The sequence below is a fragment of the Lutra lutra genome, chromosome 4 (assembly GCF_902655055.1).
Source record: "Lutra lutra chromosome 4, mLutLut1.2, whole genome shotgun sequence".
Taxonomy (NCBI): Eukaryota; Metazoa; Chordata; class Mammalia; order Carnivora; family Mustelidae; genus Lutra; species Lutra lutra.
Window position 1 is genome coordinate 193,347,147 of NC_062281.1, and position 25,418 is coordinate 193,372,564.

The 25,418-nt window shown below is 46.9% G+C and overlaps 1 protein-coding gene across 2 annotated transcripts in view; it reads right to left on the bottom strand.

Annotated features, from left to right (window-relative positions):
- The window catches only part of CAMTA1 (calmodulin binding transcription activator 1), an 826,942-nt gene extending 807,195 nt beyond the window's left edge, over positions 1-19,747 (bottom strand). For both annotated transcript variants that reach the window (XM_047724082.1, XM_047724081.1), the window contains exon 1: positions 19,616-19,747. In XM_047724082.1, the coding sequence (XP_047580038.1) occupies positions 19,616-19,640 (25 nt within the window). In that variant the 5' untranslated portion in view covers positions 19,641-19,747. The remainder of the gene's footprint in view (positions 1-19,615) is intronic.
- Between the last annotated feature and the right edge of the window lie 5,671 nt (positions 19,748-25,418).

Below are 25,418 nucleotides of genomic sequence, written 5' to 3' on the forward strand. Positions count from 1 at the left end.
GGATATCACTTCCGTGATCAGGCAACACAGACAGTACCTTCTGTCTGGCTAGCAGACTCCCTCCCTTGCTGGCTCTGAGAAGCAAGCTGCCACGGCTGGAGAGGGCCGTGGGGCCAGGAACAGAGGCCCTCAGTGTAACTGCCCACAGAGAAGGGAATCCTTCAAACCATGGGAACTTGGAATTCTGAGTTTCCTCCCGCAGTCGAGCCTTCAGATGAGACCATAACCCTGGCCAAACCCCTTGGCTGCAGGCTTGCGAGGCAGCAGACATAGCAGAGCCCTAACTGAACTTGGGATCCACTGGATCACAGAATAAGGGTGCCCTGTTCTATGCCACTAAGTACGTGGCAACCATGATAGCAGCAACAGATAATGTGTAACTCTGTGGTCCACCAGGTCCCAAGGACCTCTCTTCTCAGCTCAGACTTCATCTCTCGTGTCACTCATGTTCACCAACACTACACATTTATCACCACAGCCTCTGAAGGGATTATGCGCCCCCCCATCTCCTTCTCATTCTTTCACCTCGCTACCGAACTGACAAAATCGGTAACTTTTTCTAGTCGTCTTTCTGCCAAAACTCTCTACAGCATCACAACCTATAACCTCCTCCCAAACCTCTGCATGTATGTTCTTCTTATTCTGTTACCTCTGACCTTTCTCTCTCAGTGGCCACTGGTCCTTTCCCCTCTGGTGGCACATTTTTTTTCCTACATCCCTTCTTCTCCCACGACAATTTCACTCACTACTATGTCTTCCAATTCTTTTGAACTGATTCATTCATTCTTTCAATCAAATGGCACTGCTCTTGGGCAAAGAGATGTAACAATGAGCAAGACAAAGCAGGTCTCTACTTTCACGGAGCTTATACGCTCTACCAGAGGCTGTGCCAGCATATCTCTACTTGCCACTCTAGGTCTACCACCTGCCCTGTGCCAAGGAGGCTACTCCATCACCAGGGCCCCCCTGCCCTCTGAGAGTTCAATAAAGAAGAAAAAAAAACACAGTGACAGGAATGACTCCCTAATTTTGGACCCACATTTGAAATGTCATATTGTTTAGGTATTGCATCTAAAAGATTACTGATACATTTGTATCCAGTCTCCCAAAACACATCCTCCTGAACTGCCTATCTTGGCTAATGACCTTCCCTAGTCTCAGCTGTGGAGGCTCAAAAGCTGGGAGTCACATTCAACTATTCTCATCTTTCAAGGCCCACAAGACTCTGTCTCTCACAAACACAGATAGTTTAGTCACACTTAATCTTTTCTGCTACGGACACTTTTCTGCTACGGACACTCTTGCGGGAAGCTACTTTCTCCCAGCGCCAGCCCTTCTTCTTCATTCATTCACTCATTCAACCAACAGACATTTACTAAGCCCATTCCATGTGCCAGGTACTGCAGTCTCTGCCTAAAGGTGCCTAATGGAGGGAGAAAGGGAAATAAAGGAGCAACTTCAATACAAACTCGAATGTGCTTAAAAGAGAAAACTGCAGAGTGCTGTGGGTGCACACAGGAAAGGCATGCAGTCCCATGTGAAAAGAGAGGGACGCTCAAAGGCGCTTCTTGGACAAGCTCCCTGAAGCTGAAACCCAGAGCACGAGGAAAGCCAGCAGAGCGAAGCACATGTCTGAGTTTGTGTGCATGTATGCTGGAGGAAGGTGCAGCTTCTCAGTCCAGGCAGTGGCAATGTCCAAGTACAAAAGAGAAAACATTATGCCCCCACCAATCAGAATCTACAAAAACGTCACATGGCCGGAGACTAGCCAGGAAGCTGGAGACTTAAGCAGGAGGCCCTTCTTAGCACCTTAAAGGAGAACTGACTTTATCTAGTCAATCCCACTCTACTGTTAAAGGGAAAAACAAAAACAAAACAAAACAAAACTCTCAAAGCCTCTCCCAGAGCAGACAAAATAAAAACCAGACTCTGCAGTCTGACTCTCCAACCCCCTACACCCTGACCCCTCCCTACTTTTCCAGGCTCATCTACCCACATACACACAGGATTCCAGCCACCCCTTGTACTCTCCTGGCTCTATGCCTTTTTGTTTCACTCCCTCTGCTCAGAATTTCTCCTCCAACTACCATGTTTGCCTGTCAGTGATGCCAGGTCAAATTCTACCTCCTTCAAGAAGTCTTCCCAGCTCCCCCCAGTGCCTGATGACAGCATTCTTTATGACTTGCCTTGAATCAGTCACATCCATAACTGCTCCTCTGCAGACCAGAGACTTCTGGAGTATGTATGAACTGAAGTGAATCCCAATTCCAAAGACTAGGAAAAATGTTCAGGAAAATATTCACTTTACTAGTCCTGCATTCCTAAGTAATCAACGATGGAAAAATGACCAAAAAAAAATTATTTTTGGATTCTATAAATACAATCAATCAAAAACCTATATTTAAATTTTCATTTAAGTATTTCTAAATAAAAACGGCTATGCACTCCCTCATAAGATTAAAAAACATTACATAAATAAGCTCAGAAGGGTTAAGTTACTTGCGCAAAGTCACAGGGCATTTAAGGGGCAGAGTCAAGTCTCTGCATACTCTTTCTCAAAAGCTATATTAAAAAAAAAAAAAAAGAATATAACCAACTCATCCGATTACCAGAAACTTATTTTCCTCATTCTTCCCTCAATTAATTCCTTTTTCCTCCAGAGCTCAGCTCAAGAAGACCCCCAATCCTGCGGGTCAGTCAAATCCCTTTATGATACACTCGCCTTCACAGCAGAGTTCTTCATGGCACGCCGCACCTTTACTGTCAGTGTCCCAGCCAGGTCCATGAAGACAAAGGCCGCGTGTGTCCTCTGTGCCTGGCACTTTATTTATTTATTTTTTTAAGAATTTATTTATTTATTTGACAGACAGAGATCACAAGTAGGCAGAGAGTCAGGCAGAGCAGGGGCAGGGCAGGGGGAAGCAGAGAACCCCGATGCAGGGGCTCAATCCCAGGACCCTGGGATCATGACCTTAGCCAAAGGCAGATGATTAACCCACTGAGCCACCCAGGCATCCCATGGCACTTTATTTTTACTTGTCGAGTAACCAAACTGATTTAGGAGAATTAACAGTAACTGATGGTCACATGGCCCCCACAGGACTTCAAGACCCTAAACTATCTTCTGACAGACGTGACAATAACAATTACATAAATTTTAACGTCACAATCTCATTGTAATATGCTCTAACTCTTGGGTAACTAAATATTCGTATCTGGGATCTGTTAATTCTCTATTAATCATGAGTGTTACGCAGAATACCACATCTTTTTCAAAACATGCAAGGTATCAGCAAACTTTCACACCGAAAAAATACAAACCCAAGCCAACTATAGCTTAAATGAATAGCTAATTGTTCTCCTGGAACCTGAAGGGTCCAATTCCAGCCTAACAGTGAATTACAATGTTTCCAGCAAGACAGCCTACTATATTAATAAATTAAAACAATATTCTTTTTAAGGTAAGATGCTTTGCTGCTTGAGTTACCAGTAGTTCCCAAAGCAAACAGCAGAGCTGGATTCATAAAAAGGATTTGAACTCCCCAAGTTGACCCACAGATTTAACATAATCCCTATTGATATCAAAACTGCTTTTTTGCAGAAACTGACAAGCCAATCCTAATATTCAAATGGCAATTCAAGAGAACCAGAATAGCCAAAACAATCTTGAAAGAGAACAGGGTTGGGGGACCGACACTCCCCAATTTCAAAATGTAATTACAAACTTAACCATAACTTAACCAGTAATCAAGACAGTGTGGTACTGGCATGAGAATGAACAATGAATCAGAATCAAGACTCCCAACTTAAATCCACATGCTTATGGCACACTGGTGTTTGACAAGAATGCCTAGAAACTGCAACAGGCAAAGTACGGTCTTTTCAACAAATGAGGCTGCGACAACTGGACATCCACATGCAAAAGAATGAAGTTGGAAGCCTACCTAACCTCACAAAATGACAAAAATTAACTCAAAATGAATCACAGACCTACATGTAAGAGGTAAAACTATAAATCTCAGAAAACACAGGTATAAATCTTTATGACCTTCAGTTAGGCAATAGCTTCTTACTTATGATACCAAAGGCCCAAGCAACAGAAGAAAAACCAGATCCACTGAACTTGAAACTTGAAAATTTTTGTGCTTCAAAGAACACTATCACAAAAGTCAAAGAACAATGCACAGAATGGGAGAAAATATCAGCACATTGCACATCTGGTAAGGGACTGATATCCAGAATATACAAAGAACAGCTACAACCCAAAAGCCAAACAACAAAGAACTCAATTCATAAGTGGATAGAGGACTTGAACAAACATGTCTCCAGAGCAGATACACGATGGCTGATGAGCACATGGAAAGATGCTGAAGTCGTTACTCATTAGGAAAATGCAAATCAAAGCCACGAGAAGATACAACTTCATATGTACAAGAACGGCTATAATCAAAAAAACAGATAATAACAAGTGTTAGCAAAGATGTGAAGAAATTGGAACCTTCAAACACTGCTGGTGGGAATGTAATATGGTGCAGCCACGTTGGAAAACAGTCTGGCAGTTCCTGAAAAGTTAAACACAGAGTTACCTCATGACCTAGCAATTCCACTCCTGGGTATATACCCAAGGAAACCAAAACATACATCTACACAAAAACCTGTATGCAAATGTTCAGAGTGGAATTATTCACAATAGCCAAAAAGTAGAAATAACTCAAATGCCCACCAACTGATGAATAAACAAAATGTAGTGTAACTGTGGAGTACTGTATTATTCCCCCATAAAAGGAATGAAGTTCTCATATATACTACAACATAGACATACCTTAAAACCACTGTGCTTTGGGAAAGAAGCCAGTCATAAAAGGCCACACATTGTAGGATTCCATTTATATGAAATGTCCAAAAAAGGCACATCCATAAAGACAGAGAGTAGATGAATGATGACCTAGAACAGGGAAGAGGGAGGAATAGAGAGTTGCTACTAACAGGCAGAGGTTTTCTTGTGGAGTGGTGAAGATGTTCTAGAATTAGATAGTGGTGACGGTTGCACAACTATGTAAATATACTAAAAACCACTAAATTGTATATTTTAAAGGGTGAATTTTGAATTTTATCATAGATGAATCAAATCTCAATAAAGTTGTTATTAAAAAAAGGAATCAAATCCCTTTAACTACTAAAAACTACTTTGATGGTTTTATGTTTCTTTAAAACATTATATACTAGGCACCTGGGTGGCTCTGGGTGGATGAAGCGTCTGCCTTCGGCTCAGGTCATGATCTCAGGGTCCTGGGATGGAGCCCCGCATCGGGCTCTCTGCTCAGCGGGGAGCCCGCTTCCCCCTCTCTCTCTGCCTGCCTCTCTGCTTACTTGTGATCTCTCTCTCTGCCAAATAAATAAATACAATCTTAAAAAAATAAAAAATGAAACATTATATACCTCTGGGTGCCTGGGTGGCTCAGTCAGTTAAGAGTCCAACTCTTGATCTCAGCTCAGGTCTTAATCTCGGAGTCATGAGATGGAGCCCCACATCAGGCTCCATGCTGGCACTGGAGCCTACTAAATCAATCAATCAACCAACCATTACATACGTTACTCTCTTGTTAAGCAGAACATACCAAGTACCGCTTTTCTCAACATACTCAATGGTCATCACCGTGAGGCGTCCGTCACTAGGCAAGGGCAGAGCACTGAGGGCATGCGCACTGCGGGCCCCTCACAGCCGTGCCCCTGCCAGCATGACAAACCAAGAAAAACCAGCTCTGAGGCACCATGGACAGATCAAGGAAAAGCCAAACAAGTGTGCATCCCAGCGGCCGCACACACTTAAAGAGAGGCCGTTCTGTTTCCTTCCCCCACACCACGTAGCGTCTGCCTTTCTCACTAAGGATGTGTGTTTCCAGGCTGTTGAGTGGAGTGGTTCACAGCGCAGAGAACAGGGAGGAAGCCCACCCGAGCATGTGACCAGTGGAAAACCTCAGATGACACGGACATCCCAGGCTGCCGACTCTACCCGAGAACCACACGAGGCAAAAACCGACCACCGGTCACAGCACGGGCCCTGGGGCAGTTCCCACACCCGGGGCTGACTTACTCCGCACACCTCGGCGGGCAGGCTGAGGACGCATCGTGAACGTTTTCTCTTCTGAAAGTTTACTCCCGAGAACAACCGAACAAAAGAAGTCCATTTGGGAGTCAACAGCCTTTCTCCTTACGCTAACGGAGACAGAGCTGGAGATGCCAGGGCCCGGTGCTACAGAATCTTCTCACACAATTCCCTCCACCCGTCTGAGCAGTCCGCAGACCCTAACCACCGACAGACCCTAACCAGTCGTCCTTCCTCCGCCAGGCCAGGACGAACACCTGGCCTGTGGAAACAAAGCGACTGGCTGAGAGGAGTCAGTCCAATTCTCCGTCTCGAGTATTCCCAGTACGAACCCTCGGGACTGGAGCCCGGCAATGGCGCGCACTGGCCCACGTAGGAGCCAACCTTGGGGCCGCGACAGGCTACGGTGGAGCAGGGAAGCCGCGTGCAAGCAGAGAGAGCTCATCCGCGAGGAGGAACGGAGCAGCAGAGCTGGGAGCTGTCGCGTCCCAGCAGAGACCCCAGCTCAGCCCCCGGGGTCTCCGGAGGAAAAGCCTCCTACCTCAGAGTCTCCAGGCGCAGCTCCCGAACTGTCTGGCTGCACTTCCGTTTCTGTCCTGGGAGGCAGAGAGCGCTCCTAGGTCTTATACAGAAACCACCTTCCCTGAACTAACCTCAACGGCTTGTGTTCCCTGCCCTCAAATGGCTCTAAAGTAGGGCCTGTTACCTCCGTGACATCAAGTGTCCTAGCATCCACTTTCCTGTAGAAATGAACTCAGGGCCTGATTACCATCATGTACTTACTCTGTGTGTCTGTGTTTGAGAGAGAGATTCTGACACATTATTTAAGGCACAAGGCCTCACCTTGGGATACGAAAATACTGTCAAATATTTCCTGTTAGGACCTTGAAGCTACTTTTCTCATTAGGTTTTGAACCCATCTGGAGCGTGCTGTGTGTGCCTGTGTGTGTGTACTAAACTGTACCTAAAACTTACCAATTAACCCTCTGTGAGGACACCATTTAGTGGCATTAAGTACATTCACACTGTTGCACACTGTCGCCACTCACCATTGTTGAATTTTAAAAGCATTCTGAAAATCATGACTTGTCCATTCTTTCTGAACAAATGGTCTCTATTTATGCTCCTTCACCAAATGATAAGGGCGAAGCCGCTCATGGAGGTGGTGTTGAGGCAGGCTGGTGAAGCAGGTAGCCGGGCCACCCACAACCACTCAGAGCAGCACCAGAACAGCTAAATCCAGACACGGCCAAGGAGGCTTGAGACTAAAAATCCCTGGAGAGGACAGATAACAGCTGTCAAGGATACTCAGCCAGCCAGAAAGGTTGCCACTATCACCAGATTTGCATCAGAAGACACCCGGACAGGCAGCAATGGGTCACACGTAGAATAATCAGGCTCCGTGGAGAAAGACAGATATTCCCTGCCTCCCAGGATGCTTGGAATAAATCTCTGGGCCTTGAATTTGGTCAAGTAATCCATGATCAATTTCTAGAGGACCCCTAGGAAGATAAACAAGTACTTGAAAAATGTTGAGTGCCCACTCACCACCTTCTGCTTGTTATAGCTTTCTTTGCAAACACAATGGCCACTATCAATAAAATTAAATCAGGAAGAAACCTCCATCAGAAGCTCTGTCAAGGCAAATGATACAACTGGCACATTTCCTAATAGCAGAGACAGTAAGGATAGGGCAGAGAATGTTGACAAGAACACCAGGAACTTTAACTTGCCCCTCAGTACTTTTAAATATGCAAAAAAACCTTCTAAAACACAAATGATGTTCAAGGCCTCTCCAAATGCCAGGCCTGCAGCATATGGAAGAGTAGGCCCAGGAGAAGATCCTGTTCAACTGATTTTAGCAGACTCGCCGAAACTCCCCAATGCACGAGTTTCTTTTCGTTTTGTTTTTTTAAGATTTTATTTATTTATTTATTTATGTGAGAAAAAGAGAGAGAGCCTGAGCAGTGGGGAGAAGCAGAGGGAGAGGGACAAGCAGACTCTGCACTGAGCACAGAGCCTGACACAGGGCTCCATCTCATGACTCCGAGATCATGACTTGAGCCAAAATCAAGAGCTGGATGCTCAACTGACTAGGCCACCCAGGTGCCCCTCCATGAGTTTCTTAACAGGAAGAGTCATGTTTACTGAATTACCGGCAGTCCATACATTTCATAAAAGTTTTATCAACCAAGTCCAGAAAATACAACTAGATAAACATAAGTAAGACTACTTTAAACATAAAAGTCTGGGTTAGCAGACACCTCTTCACCTGTAATCATGTCATGTAAGTCTCCTTCTCCCAACTGTGAACTCTCCTCCACATTAGAGAGCTAAATGTGTCCTAGGGAACAACCAAGCAGAAGGAATATTTCTGAGCTGTGTATCCTTAACAAATTTAGTCATTTTTTTCCATTTTTTAAAGTAAACATTTATGACCGGGATTAGACCTAAAAAGTCAAGGCCTCTACATACGCCAGGAAGAAGGCCCTTCGGTGACCACCGTTCACATTCCTCCTCCACAGCCTGAGCCAACGATAGTAATTCTGGACCTGGGGCGAGTACCTCAAAAAGAGGAGACACGGTCACACAGGACAGAGCAGCTGCGCACCAGCGAAGCAGCCAGACGGCAAACCCCTGACATCCGACTTCACCGTCTCTCAGCCTAAGTCAGGACGAGAAGAGACCAGTCAGCACCAGGACAACCCTTTACCCAACACGTGAATCGTCTCAAACTTATTATCAACCAACTCCGTATACGAGACCTCGAGTGGAGGAAAGCAGGATGAGAAGCTGTAACAGGTCCAAGAGCAATGAAGGAGAATCTGGTGAGCAGAGAGGGTTGCGGGAGTCCGGGGATAAGGCTTCTAGCCCGGGGTCTGCACAAGCGGCGGCAAGAACAGCAGGAATCACACGTCAGCTGGGCTCCCTGGTGCTACCTGCCAGGTTCCCGGCTGCGAAAGAGAAGAGCAAGAGCTGGGGGCCACCGGCGGGCTTGTGCTAAAAGCCACGCAGGACACCTAAAGCCTTTCGGAGCAGAGGACTCATCTAGCAGTGCTCGGTCCGGGGCACGGCAGAACGGCGGCGAGGCTGCCAGCACCCACGCGCTCTCCCGCGCGGCCCGAGCTCTGACGTCAGAACCCGGAACTGTCCGTCAGTCCTGCCGCAGAACACAGGGTTGAACGTTTGGGAACGTCTGCAGAGACCCTCTACCATGAGACACTCCTTTCTTCAACAGTATTTGCAATCAGATTCCTTCATAGAAATTATATGGAAATAATTTTAAAATGTCTTAGTTCTGAGGAGAAATTATAAACACGAAGTCATCTTCAAATGCTTGTTCCCATCTACTTGCTCTTACTTCTTCTTCTCTTCGAGCACCTAAGGACAGAGGACGAAGCTCAACGAGAGACCACGCGTCTCTGCTCCCCGTCAGCCAGCGCGACCTAAAGGCGCCCAGAGCCAGCGAGGACGCGGGAGACGCCACCTCTGAGTAGCGCCGGGGTTGAGGAAGCCGCCCCGGGAGCAGCACGAGGCGTCAGTCAAGATGGCCGCCGTCTGACTCAGCCACTGCAACCACACGGGTTTCTAAATAGAACACGCTTTACTTCCGAAGGTTTCTTGGCAATTAGATATCTAGAAAGTCAACAAACCCCCGAGAAAGCAGAGAAAATGAACTTTTTGAAAGCTCACCATTCATCAACTACAGGAGGCTTGAAGATGCCACACGCTGGAGGCTCAGCCTCAAACCCGGCCCTGCAGAGGAAAACTCCGAGTAAGATTTCCGCGGGAACTGCTCCCTCGCAGTCCGAAATGACAAGCAGCGACCTCCCTGCAGTTGGAACGGGGGTCCACAGCGAGAGGGAGTCCCCCGGCCGCCTCAGAACCCCTCCCCGGCGGGCCCGCGGGGTGCAGAACAGCAGCTCCCGGCGGGCTGGAAAGCTAAGTCCCGAGCAGCAGAGTTGCCGAAAATATTTCAAGAACAACACGGCGCCCTCCTCCCTCGCCCCCCGAAAGCATCCAAACGCATTCCAGAAGCCGTCGGAGTAGAACCTAACTTAATGCCGGGCCTCACCTCTCTGCAACAGAGCAGATGCTCCGGTGCCCCCGAGTCACCGCCGAAAACACTACTTTCACCAAAGGAGCCGCAGCAGAGTGCGCCGAACTTCAGGGAGAACCAAACTGTAGTGTCAGTGCGCTCACAACGCAGCTCACCCACAAAATCATGAGGTAATTAAACCGACTGTTTTTAGGTTTCAGTCTGTTTCGCCAGAAACCCTGTCCAAGCTACACTGATGGAAATCAGCAGGAGCAACCAGAGCTCCATCAAAACAGCCCCGTATCTTATCTTCTGCGTTACCGTTTATCGCTGATTTATGGGCTGGCTAATGGTAAACTGATCTGTGCAGGTGCCAGAAGTCAGTTCAGGAATACAAAACGAGAAAAGAGAGTTAGAAGAGCAAATTCATGAATGAAAATGCTGACGTCATAGTTCAGCTCCCAGCAGAGCTCAGGGGAGTCTGTGAAGAAACAGTGGACCTTTTGGGATGTTAAATCAGCACTCATTTAGGAAAGGAGATGAAAGAGAAGAAGCCCTTGCTCAGGACAGGGAGGAAGAAAAACAGAGAAAAAGAGAAAAAGCTGTATTGACCTTGTCCCCAGACCAAAAATGAAAACCGCACAATGTGTACGCCACAAACAAGCATAACTTCTAAACCACGGAACAGCTTCATGGTCTCCTTAAAAGTAGTATTTTGTAAAAATATGGTTAGCGCGTCTCTAAATAAGTAAAATACAGTCCCATCCCCACCTTAAATCTTCCTCCATCACATTCAAAAGAAGAGCACATGATAACAGTTTGAGTTCTTCACTGAAAATTACCTGGTACTGCCACACACCACACGTAATTTTAACCAAGTCTGAATATAATGGGGTGGGACTCAATGACCTCAGGCAAGCTACTAGAATTTTTATGTGCGAGGGGGGAAAAAAAACGCTTTTATCTAATGATGTAATATAAACTAATAAAAAAAGAGATTATAAAAATCTGATTTACTTAGAACTATTAAAAGCTGCTAGTGTGCGGATTGTTCACATTTTTCATCTCTTGGCAGGGCTGAAAATACAACCGGTAATATAAACTTATGTAAAGTTTAGACACCATTTCCCAAAATCCTTTTACTAAGGACCCGTAAGTCACTGATTCCTAGATGCCTAACACTTCCCAGGAAATTTATTACATTATTACATTCTTAGAAAATAAGTGACCCCCAGATCCTTGGTAACCTCTGCAAAGCACAACACTACAAGGACATCCTCTCTTCCTTACCATTCATGTGGCTTAAAATAGCCATTCACCCAAAATGGGATTTTTTTTTTAATTTAAGCAATAAACAATTTTGCCAATAAACATTTTAAAAAGAAGATCTTATTAAGTTAAAATGCAAACAAACCGGTTTTATCTGTAAATCTAAAATGTTAAAAGAGATCATCTCACATTTCCACCACAAATATCTTTGATAGAACATCACTACCCCCTTGTGGATTTGCAATAAAAAATCCTTATCTTTTATATTCACTTTTTAAATATTTCATTCTGAACTTCCATTAAAGTTTACATTTTCTTCACTAGGAGGGTTATTTTATTCCAATTACCTTTTTAAAAAGAGAAAAAAACATCTAGCATTTTAAAATAATCAATCCCATCAGCTTCTTTATCTTCTAAGCATCTCCATGTTGGGGAGTGCTCTTCAGACAAAATCTGTGTGTGCCAATTTCAACATGGTACCCATGCCAACACCCCATTTTTCCTTAAAATATCCAAAATTACACTTCCTATCATCACTGTAGATGATCTTCAATGATAAATGGGTAATTTCTTCACTAGCACATCATTTTTCTATTTTATAATTTCACACTTTATACCAATTTCTTATTATCGCTTCCAAATGGTTTGATATCCAAGTACCCCAGAAAACCAATGGAGCACGTACATCCTCAGAAATAACTTTCAAGAATTAAAAACCAAATCTGAGTTTCAAAATGATTATTTCTTGATTGTATTACTATACTTTCAAAAATGCTTCCTGGCACTCTAAATCAACTCCAATGAAGGGGGGGGGGAGGTAACACCTGTTTTTCAAAACTAGAAAGAAAGGCTTTGTTTTTCTCTCTTTTTTAGTTGCAGTTGTATCTGCAGATCATTCTAATAAAACACACAGATACATCTTGTTAAACGCATACTGTAAAAAAGATTAAATAAACTTAAACATCTGGTTTATCACGTGTTACAGACACCAGGCTTCGCTTAGAGTAGAAATAGTCTCTAAAGCAATGTGTCAGCTACAGAGTAAGCCTGAGCCCTGCCTAGTCCCAGTGCCATTACTGGACGTGAGCTCCCCATCTGCCCACAGACAGGAACACAAAAGTAGGAAAACAGTAACTTACTATTATTATGAGAAGTAAAGCCCAGTTTTCGTTCCAATGGTTAGATGAAAATAAAGGAGGAAAACAACCCACTTTGCAAGTGTTCTTAAGTAACTAAATACACAGTCTCACCTCTGGGACAGATAAGAAAAAAAACAAAAGATACAATGTGTGGTCTGCAGCTAACTGACTGAAAAAGCTATGTGTTTCAGAGGCTTTCTCACAGGGCTGCCCCACTAAATACTGTATACATAAAAAGCACCAATTAAGCAACACGTCCAAAGCTAGTGACACAAACTGTACAGCAAAGGCAGTCAGAGTTGGCCTTCACAGTTGGCTTTTTTGGGATTTTGTTATGATTGTGGTTTGGGGTGTTTTTTTTTTTGGAGAGAAGGTCAGAGGAAGATACTTCAGATGACACTAGAAGTAAAATTAGGGGTGAGAGTAATGCCACTTAATTGGTCTCCAAGCAGTAACGTATTTAAAACCATTAAGAACTCAGATCCAAACAGTTCTTCAAGGCACATCATTTTGTATACTTGGAACTACAGGACCATACTGCAGAGAACAGACCGAGGAACACAGCCCCAGACCAGCACATCTCCCTCGCAGTCACTTTCTGGGAAGTCTCAGGCAAGGATATGTCACATGACTTGAAAGGCCTGGCTAAATCTGAAAAAAAATAAAACATGACTGCACTTTTTCCAAATGAGTAAAGGACTCGTGTATAAGAGAACATCCAACTCTATTAAGAATGACCAAAATACTAGGGTGAATAAAGAAGAATCATTTAAAAAATATCTCTGGCCATTCCGTCTTATGACACGTCTATCAGTTGAAAGTAAACAAACAATCTTCTAAAAAAGAGAGAGAGAAGAAAGGGAAGTAATATGGCTGACACTTGGCCTCTCTTTGCAATGGGGTACCTAGTATTTTTCAGTCCAGGGTAATGAGCTAAAAAAATGCTCAGGAAGCATTACCAATCCTTATCCAAGGAGGCCCGTGACCTTCCACAAGCAATGGCGCTCAAAGCAGAAAGATGCAATACATCCGCAGAAATACACAGCCATCATACTGATGGGGGGGGGAAGAAAACACCTTTTACTTTGTCCCTCCATATACAAAATTAAGACTGCTGCCTATTGTCAACATATACAGAGAAACACTGTCCTTACCAACACAGGACAAATACCATGGGATGGAAGACCATCACATATGACAGAATGGCAACACATCTTAATGACAGGACTGATGGACACTATGTCCAAGGGAGGTACAAAATACAGGGATCAGATAATGTCTGGTCAACCTATATCCTGAACCTGATCGGGTGCGCCAAAAAAAAAAAAAAAAAAAGCGGGGGATGGGGGGAGAAGAAGAACAACAAGAGGAAGAAGGAGAGAGAGAAAGATTACACACTATAACCTGCAAAAGAGAGTGAATGACCATGCAACCCTATTCATGTTATGTGGACAAAGGAGGAGAACACAGGAACTCTCCCTAGTCTCACCCTCAAACACCAAAGACTATAGCTAATATGATAGTAACATTAGAAGACCCCCATCTCCTTGTGAATGAAGGTCCCAAATGAGTAGTGTACTTGTTGGCTCTGCCCAAAGAAATTTATAATTATCAAGCCAAAGAGACAGAAGGAAAACTGGCTAAATGCAGCAAAAACAAATTTCCAAAATCCTACATGAGGAGTCCCAGATGCCAGAAGGACACAGTGTTTTACCCTGGGATGCTATCCACTTACAAATACTACTATCAACCCTGGCCTTGTGGCTTAAACCCCATTTCATCCCTCTAGCCTTAAGGAGACAGAGTGACGCTGCCCCTTACTACAGGACAAAAGGAATGGCGAGCATCACCCTTTAGTAAACACAGAAAGACTACAAATACAGGAGACCTGCAGGTACTTTTTTATAATAATAACAAGGGCAATAAGGAAACTTCTTCATATGGGAAAGAAAAGGAGGTAGGACTTAGGTCATCTGGAACATCAAAAACAGGCAGGATAAGTGATTCTAGAAGATACAGAACATTTTAGAAAATGATCTGTTATAATGGAAACAAACATCACCTGTCACCACAAAAAAAACCTTCAGTCATATATTCACATGAATAAAGGACACTGCCAAGCCACATACTGTAACAACCCTAAACGAGAGTTCTTAAACGTGAAATACTAGAACTGGTTTCTACAAACATTGTGGAGGGGAAATCCGATTTAATATAGAATGAAAAAAAGTGCATTTCAGGTTAATTTTTTATTACTATTGTCATCATTCCACATACCAAACCTACATCCAGAAATAATCAGAGGCAATTTACTCCCCCCGAAAGACAAGACACAAATAAAAGTACTACTAAAGAAAGCATAAAGTATTAGAAGTCACATAATAAACAAAAGCTGTCATAATTTATATCAGATACCTAGCCTAAGAATGGTCACTGCAATTAGGCATAAATTTAGATATAACACTTGGCAGCAAAAATGTAACAGCATCTCATACAGTTCTTACTATCTGAGGATATGAAACATACCAGTTCGTCCTAGGAGGAAATTATTTTTCTACCCCTTCCTCCTATAAAGGATGCATTTCATTTTATGTTCTACACAATACCTAGCACGTTCCATACAATACCTGGTATGCTGCTGTTCAAATGTTAAACAAGCATTCCAACCAACCGTGTATCTAAGTGACCTAAAAGTTAAGCCTAGCCATTTTAAAAGAAGACTGACCTTACTTTTTTCTAAAACACCCTACACATAGTCTGAGGGAAAGCTGTTAAATGCCTCTCACGCTGCCTCCCACCCACTCCAACACCCCCAGTCCTACAGGGAGGGTAAGAGTTCAGTGGGATAGTACACCACTCGAGTATATTTTTGTAAGATTACAATCCAAACAATTAAAGTTCAGAAAAGAATTCCTTAAAAGAATATATGAAAAGACAAGCACAAGAGACACTGAAAAGTCATCCACCCTGAGAGACCTCAAGCAGTCACATCACCACCACAGGTCCCTGCACAGAACAGACGCTCAGCGACCGTCTCCAGAATGAATGCGCCCAGTGATGGAATACGGGGGCCAAGATGGCTTCTCTCCAGAAGGACAAATTCAAAGGTCTCCCAAAGGAGGCAAAAGACACAACTACGAGGAGAAAGAAAGAGAATATGAGAATCACCTTCTATTGCTTTTCCCAGAAGGAAATCGGGACAACTGCACACAATGAGGTATTTTCCTGAATGTTGGGAAGTGGGAAATGAAGAACGGCCCGCAGCAATGACAGAGTGGTTAAAAAAAAAAAAAAAAAGTTAAACCACAAGATGGGCTACCTCAGAAGCAGTCAGAAAAACAGTAATCCCACCAGGCACATGTGCTACATCTAGCACAAAAAGAGAACTAAAATAAGGCCACCTGACACTGAACAGGCTACTTCAGAGGCGAAGCCTAAACACTAAAGAAATGGAAACACATGGGTAAGCAAGATGTATAAATACGTCTCGGAGAACAAGAGCAGCCCTACCCTTTCGGAAAGGAAACTCCAAACCAACCTGACCTTGAGTAGAGGCGGCTGTGCGCATGTCAACACCAGGAATCCGCTAACCGGTGAGACAGAGAAACCCAACATTTAGGAGCAGGAGAAGTCAAGTCTTCAAGAAGACAAGGGAAGAGAGGTCCCATAAGTCACCCAACCTTGTCCGAAAAGCTGGAGGTGGAGGAGAGAGTGATGTTCTAACAAAAAGATGTAAGAAAGAAAAGTCCTTAAGAGAACCCATCTGGCAGGCCTAACGCCCAGAGAACAGCGTGCAATGGAAGAGGAAGAGGGAAAAGCTGATTTCCCGTAACCAATGGGGCGAATGACACGGAAAGCACAACCACATTTAACTCAAAGAGTCCAACTTTACACACTAACCTCAAGTGTGTTCCCGTAACCCTTACATTGTCCTCCCACTGCCCGCTGTGCAGAACACCTGATTAGCAGAGGAGACCCAGAGAGGCAGTCGGCGGTAGGCAGAAGGACAGGAAAGGATCCACGATGGGAAGTGAGATGTGAACACTCACTCTCACGAACACCCCAACATCTACAGCAGGTACTCAACTCTCTTCTTCCAAAGGTCATTAATACCATACCCTAAAAATACACAATTCCATCAAGCTGAGTATAGATACAGACACAATAACAACAGTATAAAAACTTAGGAAAAAGGGAAATCGAGCTTAAAAGTGCTACTTTGGGGCAGTGGGTTTTATGCCCACTGGGTAACTCCATATTACCTGAAGGGCAAAGTCTCAAGTCAAAGCCTAATGCTGACCAATTCTCCAAATCCCCTTGCCTCCCTTCCTTGGTACTCCAGGTGGAGAGATTCCTTGCTCCAAAAATGCTTAATGGTCCAAATGCTCAGTCTGACGAGCTCGTTGGGGAGGATGAGACTCCACACTCAGCCTGACAAAAAGTAAGACTTTTTGCTGCTGAGTGACAGCAGCGAGCAGCCATTCCAAGCTCAGTGAAGGGAGTGGGGCCCTACAGGAGGCTCCATCATGGCCCTGCCCCAGAGCCAAACCTGCAAACTGTGATATTCAAGACAAACCTGGACATCAGCCCCTCCCACCCTTCAAGTGTCACAGGCCTTCCCAAAGGTCCCTTTTCCTAATGTGTACAACCTCTCTCAATTATTTAAATGGCCAAAATAAAACAGTGCCATGTTTATGGCTGCTCATTCCTAGTTCTGTCACAGAAACACATATTCTCATCCCCTCCTATGGATGCCCCAAATACATGAAACCTCTTTCCCATACCCAGCAGTAAAGACATCAAGATGAGAACTTTTCACCCTACGAAAAATCAAGCAGAGAATGCTGCCCCTGAATTCAGAATGCCTAAGTTTGGGTGTGCATCAGCAAGGCTGTGCACTTCTTGTATTCGGGGACTTGGTGAACGTTCAGGATGTCATTCTGCTTATTCAGTACAGTACAAATGACAAATGAGAGAGTGGTAAAAATTGGCCATTTATCAATGAGTTTTCTGATTCTTCTAAACCTGAAGAGTTACCAACAACAGTAATATATATTCATACTGGTACACGTCAAGGTCCCTACGTACATGCAGAACGCAGAGCTAGCCGTGTAACCCTTCCAACTTACGGTGTGTAAGTGACAGATGTGACTTTGTCTTTTAATGCATACCTACATGTGTATATACACAAACAAATGCATGGCATCGTGTTTTTCGCCAAAAGAGAACCAGAGCAGCAAAAAAAAAAATAGAAAGCACCCAAATTTTCCCTTCACCTGAAAGCTACAAGATTTAAAAAAAAAAAAAAGAAATGTTCAGATCCCATGAGAGACAACACGAGGCCAAAGGAAGGTTCTAGTACAACAAGAAGCACACTAGCAACCCCTTCCCGAACGGCACGTGGGCGACATGAGTGTCTACACTCCCTTTTCTAGATGGAAAGGCATATGGCTTCTTCTTACCCAGCCAACATGAATACAATTTAAGAAAATCAGAAAAAGTCAAGGTAACAGGCTCACTAAATATGGCTGACTGGGAAACAGAAGCCATAAGGAGGATATGGGTTCTCTTAAAAAAGAAATGGGAAGTTTATTTCCAGGGAAGGTTCAAAAACTCTTGAATGCAGGATGTACAAAGTCAGGTTCTTACTGCACAGAAGACAGTGATGGGAACACCAAAAAACAAGGGCACAAGACCACATTCTTGGTGGGGAAACGTCAACTGGTGAACGCTGTCCCTACCTCGGAGGCAAGAGTGAAATGGAAGCAAAAACAGACCCTCGGGTGACCACCGTATCCCCCTCTTACCGGAGTACTAGGCACAATGGAAGCTCTGCCCTACATCCGGTCAGGGCCCCTAGCCTCACCCAGACAAGAAACTCTGAGGACAGAGAACATGTTAGGGGAGCTAGCCAAATGGGGAAAGGAGCACTAGAATGTCCACTTTCTCCCCTAAGAAAAAGAGGGCAACTCAAAGGGTATTCAGGAAATGAGCTCACCCTAACCCGGGAAAGTGTGCAGAGAGTATGCCTAATCTGTGAGAAGTATCTGCTTTCCTATTTAGAAAGGACTTCAGGGCTGCACAGGCCCCCACTACCCTCTGGGTGAGATAAGAACAGGGGGAGCCCGAGTCCCCTTGTCCTGGCTAAAGGGTCAGTAGACGGTGTGCGGAGGCCCCAAAAGATTGCACAGAAGACAGGAGGCTGAGACAGACCCCTCTGCCAAAGAAGGATCAGGGTCACAGAAGGTAAAGGGCAAGGGAGTATGGAGAGCCTCACTTGCCATAGAAACGGAGACCCCACCCTCCTGGCTGTGAGGGGTGCAAGGGCAGGAGTAGCATGGGAACGGCTGCTAGGGGCGGGGATGCTGCGCAGGCCCCCTTCCCAGGCAGGGAAGGGGGAGGGGTCACACGAGGCCCTTCTGCCCGGGGACGCTCAGGAGGGGGTCCCCCTGGCGGGGAGAAGCACGGGGACCCCCGCCGGCTCTGGGAGGCGCCCATGGGGCTCCAGGGTGATGCTGGACGGAGTCCGCCTGGCCCTGCCACCCGAGAGCCACCGGCGGCGGGGCTGAGCGCCGACCGTGCCCCCGACGGGGACCGGCCCGGGGCAGCGGGGCGCGGGGCCGGAGGGGCCTGAGGCGGATAAACTTTCCGCCCCGCGGCCCCCACCGGGCCCGGCTCGGGGGGCGGGGGCCGCGCCGGGCCCGGGAGCGGCGGGGATGCCCGGTCCGGGTGGGGGAGGCGCCGGCCCTCCCTCCGCCGGCTCCTCCTCCTCGCTGGGCCCGGCCCCCGCCCGCCGGCCCCCCGCCCCTCCGGCCCCAGCCCGCCCCCGGGTGGGGGTGTGCGGCGCCGCGCTCCGCCGCCCGGCGAGTCACCTCAGGACCCGGCCGCGCTCCGCTCCCCCACCCACCGCCCCCTCCCCGGCCCGGGGCGCCCGCCCGCCCGCCGCCGCCGCCGCCGCGCCCCCGCGCTCCCGCCCGGCGCCGCCGATGCCCGGGATGTCCGGCAGGGCCGGGTCCCGCCGCCCGCCGCGCCGTCCCCAGCCCCTCTCGCGCCGGCTCTTACCTTCCGGCTTGTTTTCGGCAGCCATTTCCCCTCCGCGCGCCACATCCTCCTCCTCCTCGCGACCGGGACCCCGAGCGCGCGCCTCGTACCGCCGCCGCCGCCGGCCCAGCCACCCCGCCGCCGCCGCGCACCCGCCCTGGCCCCGCCCCGCGGCCCACGCACTGCGCCTGTTGGGCCCTGCGGCTGCCACTCATAGTGCCCGCCACCAATCGCCCCGCACCAGGGGTCTCACTACTCTCCGGGAGGAGCGTCCTATCCGCCCGGCCCATTGGCTGGTCACCACCCAACGGAATGAAAGGATTGGTCAAGAATCAACGCCCCCTCCCCACCCACTCCCAGGAAAGCCCGCCTTCCAGACCTAAACAAAGCTTCCCAGTGGCCAGAGCCGGAAAGAACTGCCCAGTTAGGACAGAGCCGACACGGAATATTTCCTCGAGGCCGAGACGTGGCGCTTTGATTGGGCGTTACTACAGTGTTTCCCAGGCCGTCCAGACCAATCAAAGGGGGTTCCCGGAACTCGGGAGCGGCGAAGGGAAGCCCCGCCCCCGAGCGTGACCGTCAGGAGGAAGGCGCTCGCTCATTGGCGCGCTGGGGCTTTTCCCGCGTGCTCCCGGGGCTGAAGGACGTTCCCGGGGAAGCCGCTGTCAGCGCGTGGGGTCCCTGTGGCAGTGGAGGATGCGGCGGGATCTCCGGAATCCCTCGGCCTGCCGCCGCCCGCCGGCAGCGGGGCCCGGGTCTTCGGGGCGGAGGTCGGCCGGGCGCCGTGCTAGGAGCCGGCCGGCCCGGGAGTCCGGGCGTCGCTGCCGGCCGTGGGGGAGGGGCGCGTCTCTCCAGGCCCCTCCCCTTCCCCCCTCCCCCCCCCACCCCGGCCCCGGCGCCCCGCCCCCCACCCCGGGCGCCCGCGCCGCCGCGGCCCCTCGCGCGGGTGCCCGGCCCGCCCGTGCCCGCCGGTGCCCGCCTTCCGCTGCCCGCCTCCGGTGTGCTCCGTTGTCCCCTTTTCTAGCGGCTTAAAATACTGAAACTTTATTTTGGTCACGTTGGCCATGTGACCCGCAGAGCGGATGACTCATAAGTGCCTGTCCCAGGATGAGGCCGCCGGAGGCGATCTCGGAGCAGCGCCGGCCCGGAGAGCGACACAGGCCGAGTCTCTTTCCGTCCCGGGCGCACGGTCGGGGCTCTTCCCCGCGAAGCTGCGGGCGCCCGCCGCACGCTCGCCGCGGGGAGGCCCACCTGGAAGAGGTCGGGAGCCTCCTGCGGGGGACGGACGCGCCGCCGCGGCTGCCCTGCAAGTCCGAGTCCGCCCCGCGCTCCGGCGCTGGGTGCACAGAGCAGCCTGGAGCCGCGCGAGGTGGCCGGGAGGGAGAGGCCTCGGGCCGGAGAAATTCAGCACTGGCGCACGTGGGCAGGCGGTGCCTAGAAACAAAGGAGAGGGCAGACACCTCCAAGTTCGAGGGGGGAGAAAAGTTGCAGAAGCAGAACTCCAGCCCTTCTGGGTGCGTCTTGTGTGGTTGGCAGTGGGAACGTCGCATCCCTCCGCTGTGCAGAATCAGCGCAAGGTCCCCGTTAGAGAATTTGGGCGTTAAGATCTGAATGTCAAAGTGAATTCTGTGCCGGTCCTAACAACATGCGTTCTTTTTCTAGTGTTCACAAGTACCCAAATCTCAAGTTTTCCAGAAATAAAGATGTCCCAAAAGAATGTTTTGTATTAGACACTCGCTCTTCAACAAACTTTCATTTCATGAGCCTCAAAAAATGCAAAATTTTGACAACTAGGGTACAATACTTTATTGATCGACATTCTTAATAGTGCCTATGTTGACGATTGGGGTAGTGAAACGTTCCTGAAAGCGCTGGTGGCATTGAAAATTAGTATAACCCTTTTGAAAAGCAATTTTACTGTAGGTATTAAAAGCCATAAAAAACGTCTGCATCTTTTGACCCAGTAATCTTACTTCTGGGAATCTATTGTAAGGAAATAACACTAAATGCCCAAAAAGCTGTATGTGTGAAGGTACTCACAGGATCACTATATTTATTACAACAACGATCTGGAAGCATCCTAAGCGTGCTAATGTTGGATATTTACTTAGGACCTTGGGTTAGGGCCACGGGATGGATATGCAGTCACAGACATCAAAAAGAAAAACTTAACCATTGCTACCTGAGGGGGAAAAATTATTCAAAATTATGATGTTCACTTATTATATATGATATGGTACTAGCTCCAAAAAACTGTATTTTGTAAAAAGACCGATACAAAATACACCCAAGATATAATATTTGGCTGATGGGGAGTTTTGTTTTCTACTATCCCTATTTTCTATAATATAGTCATAACTATACAGCTTTTTTTTTTTAAGATTTTGTTTATTTATTTGACAGAGACACAGCGAGAGAGGGAGCACAAGCAGGGGGAGTGGGAGAGGGAGAAGCAGGCTTCCCACCGAGCAGGGAGCCCGATGCCAGGCCCCGGGGCTCGATTCCAGACACTGGGATCATGACCTGAGCCGAAGGCAGATGCTTAACAACTGAGCCATCTAGGCGCCCCAGTAAATATATAGCTTTTAAAATTAAAACATGTATTTAGACTAAAATGTGAATTTATTCGATGCCTAATGGAGGCCACTGTGTTCTTTCCTGAGGATATAAAGGTGAATAAAGTCGAGTGTCTCCCTCCACTGGGCCCACAGCCTAGCAGGGGTTGACAAACAATCACAGGAGGTCGCAGGTCAAGGTGCCATGGGGACACAGAGCTCATGAATATCACCAGAACTTCAAAGAAGGAGGAGTGTCGCAGTGGAAAGCACCTATGGGAAGCAACCCTAGACTCGAACAGAAATGGCAGTTCTCAAAGTGCAGCCTGGAAACCTGGGGAGGTGGGGGAATCCTCAAGACTCTTACACTGGATCTACAAGGTCAAAACTGTCTTCCTAATAACTGTATCAGCCCCTCACGCATGTACAGTGAAGTTTTCCAGAGGCCACATAATGTATGACATCAAAACAGACTAAGAGCAGGAGCAGATCAGAGAATCCAGCTGTCTTCTATTAAGTGAGGTATTAAAGAGACTCCAGGACGGTAAAACAATGCCACTCTCATCACTTAACTTTTTTGTTTTGGAAAATTTCATTTTATTAAAAAAAAAGTATGTTAATATGTAGTCGTTTATTATTTTTAAATGAACTCAAATATTATTTAAATTTCTACATAGTACATAAGCTATAAATAAACATATCACAGGGAGTCTGGGTGGCAAGGTCAGTTAAGGTCCCAACTCTCTTGGTTTCAGCTGAGGTTGTGATCTGGGTCCTAAAATCAAGCCCCACATGGGGCTCTGTGCTTGCTCCGTGCCAAGTCTGCCCAAGATTCTCTCTCTCCCTGTCCCTCTGCCCCCCTCACGCTCTTTCTCTCTAAAATGAATCAATAAATATTTAATAAAAATAAACATATCAGATATAAAAGTTCTTTGGGGGGCAGTGCCTGGGTGGCCCAGTCGATTAAGTGTCCACCTTCAACTCAAGTTATGATCTCGGGGTCCTAGGATCGAGCCCTGCGTCAGGCTCTCTGCTCATCAGGAAGTCTGCTTCTCCCTCTATGCTCTCTCTCTCTCTCTCTCAAATCAGTAAATAAAATCTTTACAAAAATAAAATAAAGTAATAGTTCTTTGGGGTCGTTAATAATGTTTAAGAGTAAAGGGATCCTGAAATAAATGGTTTGAGAACTGCTAACCCAGAGTATGAGATGTTAGGGGTGGGGTGTGGCTGATGTTAGGGGTGGGGTGTGGCCGGTTGGCTGTGCTGGTGTCTCGGTCACTTCAAGCTCCTACAACCAGGTACCGGCAACTGGTGGCTTCTAACAACAGAAATTAACTTCCCACAGTTTAGAAGTCTGAGATCACCGTACCTCCTCCCACTGTGGAAAGCAGAGAGGCTAAGCAAGCTCTCTCATGACTCCTAAAAGGGCACTAACCCTATCACAGGGCCCCACCTTCACAACTTCATCCCATCTCATCTCCCCACAGCCCCACCTCCTAATACCACCACCTGGGATGTAAGACTCCAGCCTACAAATTTGGCCGGGGGCAGGGGGTGCACAGAAATATTCAGACCGTAACAACAGGTGTTTGTCTTTGCTTGTTTCCAACATGTGAGCATTTACAGTATGGGAAGCACCACTTAGAAACTGGCTAAATGAGCCCATTTAGGAAGGGGAAGAGTCAGAAAATATGCTGGACACCCTAACCCTCTGAATCCTGGCCCATTTTGGTCCCAGTGTTCTTCAAGGAAAGAATGCTACTGTCCAGGGACAGGTAAATATTAAATTGTTACTTTTCGCCTCAAAAATAATTGTAAAAGCCTATTCTTTCCTGGTCAGCGTTCTGCAGTAATTAAAGTGCTTGCTTATCATTGCAGTTGATGAAGATAATAAGAGTGCTAAGACTTGCCTCCTTAAACCAGAAGTTACTGAGACTCCATGTTAGCTAGTTGGCAGAGAAAAGCACGCACTGAGCTCTTTCAGAGGCGTAAAGGCTCCTGCTCACTCTTTCCCAACACAGGACAAGAAAGAAAGGAGTTCCTCTGCCTGCGCCTTGTTAAAAGCTGCATGGTTAAAAATAATACTGTCCCAAAGTTCTATTTTCAAAACAAAGTTTCTCCTCTTGTTCTTTTCTTTAATTTTTTAATTTCAAGATCACTGTAAATTCTCATGCAGTTTTAAGAAATAATACAGGAGATCCCATGTCCGCCTTGCCTTTATAAGATAAAACATGATGAAAACTTGTAAGCTTTGGGGTGCCTGGGTGGCTCAGTGGGTTAAGCCTCTGCCTTTGGCTCAGGTCATGATCTAGGGGTCCTGGGATCGAGCCCCGCATCAGGCTCTCTGCTCAGCGGGGAGCCTGCTTCCCCCCCCCACCGCCTCTCTGCCTGCCTCTCTGCCTACTTGTGACCTCTCTCTCTGTCATATAAAAAAAAAAAAAAATCTTTAAAAAAAAAAGAAAACTTGTAAGCTTTGTTAGAACCAACCTTTCCCTAGATATCCCATATTCCCAAGCCTGCAAACCCTCCTTCCTCTTTCCTCCTCTTCGCGCCCCACCTGCCTCTATACACAGCATCTCGGCCGTTGTCTTCTCCAGGGTATACTCTCAGGGAGCAAGAGCACGGACTTGTCGGAGAGTCTACACATACTGAGACCTTCAGAGCTAGTAGGGCTGCATTTCAGCTCACTGGAAATGTAATGGATTTCAAGAGATGTTTAAACAACTGTTTTAATCGTAAAACCTTTCTACATTGACTGGCTATTACATGAAACAGACCTGAGGGCACCTGCTTTCCATGGACCCTCCTTGGGAGTTAAAGCTGGATGCCTTTGACAGGATGTATCTCAGCTTCATGCCTAACTTAAAAAATCAATCCAGTTTTTTCTGGACTTTCCCTTTAAAACTAAAGTCGTGGAGTGCCTGACTGGCTCAGTTTATAGAGTATGTGACCCTTGGTCTCGGGGTTGTAAGTTTGAGCCCCACATTGGGTATAGAGATTACTTGAAAATAAAATCTTAAGGGGTACCTGGGTGGCTCAGCCGGTTAAGCGGCTGCCTTCAGCTCAGGTCATCATCCCAAGGTCCTGGGATCGAGTCCCATATGGGGCTCCCTGCTCAGCAAGGAGCCTGCTTCTCCCTCTCCCTCTGCCTGCCTCTCTGCCTACTTGTGCTCTCTATCTCTCTATCAAATAAATAAATGAAATCTTTTTAAAAACATTTTTTTTTTAAGTTTTTTTTTTTAATATTTTATTTATTTATTTGAGAGAGA